This window comes from Choloepus didactylus, chromosome 2 (assembly GCF_015220235.1).
Source record: "Choloepus didactylus isolate mChoDid1 chromosome 2, mChoDid1.pri, whole genome shotgun sequence".
NCBI lineage: Eukaryota > Metazoa > Chordata > Mammalia > Pilosa > Megalonychidae > Choloepus > Choloepus didactylus.
The window spans coordinates 177,161,413-177,165,633 of record NC_051308.1 but is presented as its reverse complement, the minus strand read 5'-3'; the positions used below and the strand labels follow the sequence as shown (position 1 = coordinate 177,165,633).

General features: G+C 43.3%; 1 protein-coding gene across 1 annotated transcript; it reads right to left on the bottom strand.

The window, feature by feature from the left end:
• Positions 1–2,809: 2,809 nt before the first annotated feature.
• On the bottom strand, positions 2,810–3,496 carry LOC119518944 (GTP-binding protein Di-Ras3-like). The gene has a single exon (XM_037816392.1). The coding sequence runs from the start codon at positions 3,494–3,496 to the stop codon at positions 2,810–2,812; it is 687 nt and encodes a 228-aa protein (XP_037672320.1).
• Between the last annotated feature and the right edge of the window lie 725 nt (positions 3,497–4,221).

The following is a 4,221-nucleotide window of genomic DNA, read 5'->3' as shown; positions in this document are numbered from 1 at the left end:
TCATTGTCTCCCTTTCCCAAGGTCAGTTCAGTTCCTCCCTGGAATCCTCCACCTCGCTGTCCTATAAGTACCTGTTGTCAAAAATATAACTTATTATCCACATGTGAGTATGCATATAGCTATTCCCCTAAATAGGCTCTTCTTCCTTCATTTCTGAACTTGGTTAATGACCCATCCATAACTCACCCAGAAATCCCACTCAGAAACACATCAGTCACCTTACTTTCTCCCTCTCATCCAAACTCTAGTACATCACCATGCTCCAGCCATTCTCCTTACTAAATCCCTTTCCTTCCATTCCCCCTGGTGATGCCTAGAGCATTTACTCAAAATCTCAGTCCTGGACTATTCAAATAGCTTTCTCATTTGTCTCCTTGCCTCTTTCCAGCACATCTTTCACAAAGACTCCAGAGCAATCTTTTTAAAATATGCATATGATCAAGTCTGCTTAAGTCCTTTAGCAATTCCCCATTACCTTCAACAGATGAATCCTAACCCCTAAATTTTCAGACTCAACTTCCATAAATTGCTCCATCCATTTCTGGAAACATGCTGTGATCTCTTAGAGCTATACTTTGTCCATGCCTTTGATCACACTGTTCTAGATGCCTGAAGTGTCTTTTTTCTCTCCTTCCCTCATCTCACTCCTATTGGATCTAAAAGATTTCAGTCATGTAATCTCTTCTGGGAGAACTTTTCTGACTCCCCATGTGAAATGCTTCCTTCCCTGTTTCTAAAACACCCTTTATATGTTGTAATAGTTGATTTGCTTTTGCCTCCCATTTGGATTCTAGGGAAAGTCTGTGGGAGCTTCCTTTTCCTCCTCTGTATAATATGATTGGAGAAGAGAAAGGATAGCTACTACTTTCATCCTTTGACTGGTCCTCTTGGAGAGGTCATATACCATAGTGATTAAGAGTACAGACTCTAAAGCAGAACACTTGGCTCCACATCCTAGCCCTGCCACTTACTAGTTTTATGACATTTATCTGTCTCCTTCTGCAAAGTAGGCATTACAGTATCTACTTCACTGGATTGTTCTGAAGATTAAATAATATAATGTAGAACATTGTCTGGCATGTAGAAAAATTGTATAAATGCTTCCTATAACAATGTAAAACTTTGGCTATCTATAAATGTTTGCTATTATTTTGCAATGCTCTAATATTTTACTCTACCTTACCTGCATCATTAAAAACATGTCCTTCCCTTTCAAATGGATAGTATTTTACACTCAAACCCTTAGTAATCCCTTTGTTCATCTACAAGAAGTAACAGTGAACGTAAGGCTTTTTTCAAGGGGAATTCTCCTGGAAAATAGCCAACCTAGAGTATTTCCTTTTAGGAATGGAATTACTCCATTTGGGACATTAGCTAAGAATTGTTATTTTAAAAATAAAATACATATAAAGCAATATGGTAGTACCACTTAGGTATTTTCTTGTGGTTGAAAGTGATTAGGGAAAATCTGAGATATTTGATTAAAATGGAACACCTAAGGTGGTTTCTAAGCTCAAAAGTCTGTCTATACCACTGTGAAATAGAGTTTTATGATTCCTTCCCAGTACTGTATGTCTTCCCTGGAAAACAAGCCATAAAAAACCATTTTAAGAAACAAATTGCTCAAAAAATATTTGTTGAATAATGAAAATTTTATGGAATACCCACCCTAATTAAGAGATACTCTAAAAAAGTGGGGGAAAAAAGACTACAAAGCAAGGGCATGCATAGATGTGTATTTCCTCACTCAAAAAATTTATGTTCAAGTATAAAATTAGTCTTTCAAATGTTTTCCTTAAGCCAGACTTTCTGAAATTTCAAACCTCACACATTTCTCCACTTACCGTTCACTTCCGTCCCCACCTCACGCAGCCATTATTTCCTGAGAAAGACATTTGATACAGCCAAAAGCTGAGGTCTGTTTTTTCACCTGCTACCTCCAAGTTCTTCTGGATGTCAGTCCAGGAAAGGTTATGGATACAATTCAACTCTGCATTGCAGGGAACTCTTGAGAACCGTCTATTGGCCATTTTCATGAGGGCAAACTTCTTGAGTGAAATTCTTATTAGAAAATTTACCAAATGTGGTCTAAATTCTAATGAAATGATAATTTTTTGTTGTTGTCAGGTGAAAAAGAAATTATTACAGTTGATTACATACAGAAATAGCTTTATTAAGTCACACAACACTTTTTTAAAACTACGTGGAGTACCCAAACATTTTTAAGTGATGTAAGAAACAACTAGCACATCTTTGGTAAGCAGGTTTCACTCTCACAATTTTTTCCAGCCCAGTGATCAACTACAGATTATTCATTTCTTTTCCCTGTTTAGTGCATCTTTCTTACAGCAATTTGTCAAAAGTTTTGTTACTCAAACACATTACTTAAACAAATACACTATGGAAATATCAGACAGTTACAGGACTTGAAATGATTAAAGTAATACACAATAATACTGCTAGTGTGGCATCTCTCAATTCAGTTCCATATATTATTCTCTTTTTAAAAACATTTTCTCTGAAGTCCCTCTGCCCAGATTTTATTTCTTTTAAATGCATCATGCTCTCCTTATTTTTCCCTTGTCAAATGTTAATGGTTTAGCAATTTGAATTCTCTTGGGTGAGAAAAAGAAAAGTTATTAACTCACAAGGGACATTCACTAACACCTATGTGTTTTACAACCTAAGCCACGAGACATACTTGAAAACACAAAAAACAATCACATACAGGCGACACATTACACTGGGATTAGTCCCTGCTTTTTGCACAGCACATGGAGAGGCAGGTCGGGCCCCTGAGGCCCAGAGCTCACATGATGATGCATTTGTCCAGCAGCTTCTCGGTGTCCTTGGGCACCTCAGCTTTCTTCTGGGGGATCTGGAGGCAGCCAGCAGGCTTCTTCTCATGGGTCAGCAGCATGAGGAACAGCTCGCTCACGTTGACATCCATCTTCGCGGAGGTCTCCAAGAAGGCGCAATTCCACTGGAGAGCGCAGGCGGCTCCATCCCTCGCCGCCAGCTGGCGGTGGCTCTTATCACTCTTGTTGCCCACCAGCACGATGGGGCATTTGTGCAGTTTATTGCCTTTGATCTCGCGGATCAGCTCATAGAAGGGCTTCAGTTTCTCCAGGGTATGCTTCTTGGTGACCGAGTAGACCAGAATGAACGCATGGCCCTTGGCAATAGCGTGGCGCTTCAGGCCGGCGTATCGGTGGCTGCCAGCGGTGTCGGTGATGTGCAGAGCGCCCACGCTGTTGTCGCAGCTCATCACCTGGCGGTAGGTGTCTTCGATGGTTGGCAGGTAGGCATCGCCGAAGGTGCCGCGCACCCACCTCTGCACCAGCGCGCTCTTGCCCACGCCCGCGGGGCCGACCACCACCACGCGGTAGTCTTTGCTCCTTCTCTGGGGCATGAAAGTGCGGATGGTAAGCAGAGTGGGCAAAGGCCGCAGCCGCCGCATCAGCTGTTCCTTGAAGCCAAGGCAGTAGTTGCCCATTGTCAGGAATTGGCGGGGAGTTGCGTGCGCAACTTTCCCGGGACTTAGCAGTTGGTAGGCGTAGGCTAGGAAGGAAGAAAGGGAGAGTGAGAGACGGGTCCTAACTTTACAAGGGGTAAGTCAGGGCATCCACCTGGCCAGCTGCTCCTCGGAGATGGAGACCGCGGAGGACGCTGGGGAGGGTCCATGCTCAGAAAGTACCTAAGCGGGATGAACAGCGTGAGTCTGGGAGAACACACACACACTGTGACGCTGGGTAGCGGGATGGCGCCGCTGAGCGAAGGACGGGATGCACAGCAGACCCAACAATTTGCAGACCTGAGTTAAAGTGCTGTAGAGAATCCAGAAAGGTGGATGTTTTTTTTTCTTGGAGTGGAAAGGTATCCTTTTTATTTAATTCTCACTAACCACCCTTCAAGAAACCCCTCAACCTTAGATTCTTCATTTGGAAGATCGGGATAAATATGGAACAGAGGGCGCACTCAGTTGAAGAGAAATCAGTGGGAAGAACTGACTATACACCGGGCTGAATGTTATGGAGGCAAATATTTAGAATCGCAACGCCACGCTGGTTAGAACCACAAGACCCGGAAGATGAGGGAAAAGGAGGGATTTTTGGTGGTGGCGGTGGAGAGGGTGGTGGTGGTGATGGGAGGGAATCGACTGATGGCGGTGCTGCGAGAAGGCTGTGGGGTGTTCTGGGGGCAGCGTGGTGTGGCTGAGCA

Coding starts and splice junctions, on each gene's coding strand:
- LOC119518944 (XM_037816392.1), bottom strand. CDS start 3,496: ATGGGCAACTACTGCCTTGGCTTCAAGGAACAGCTGATGCGGCGGCTG.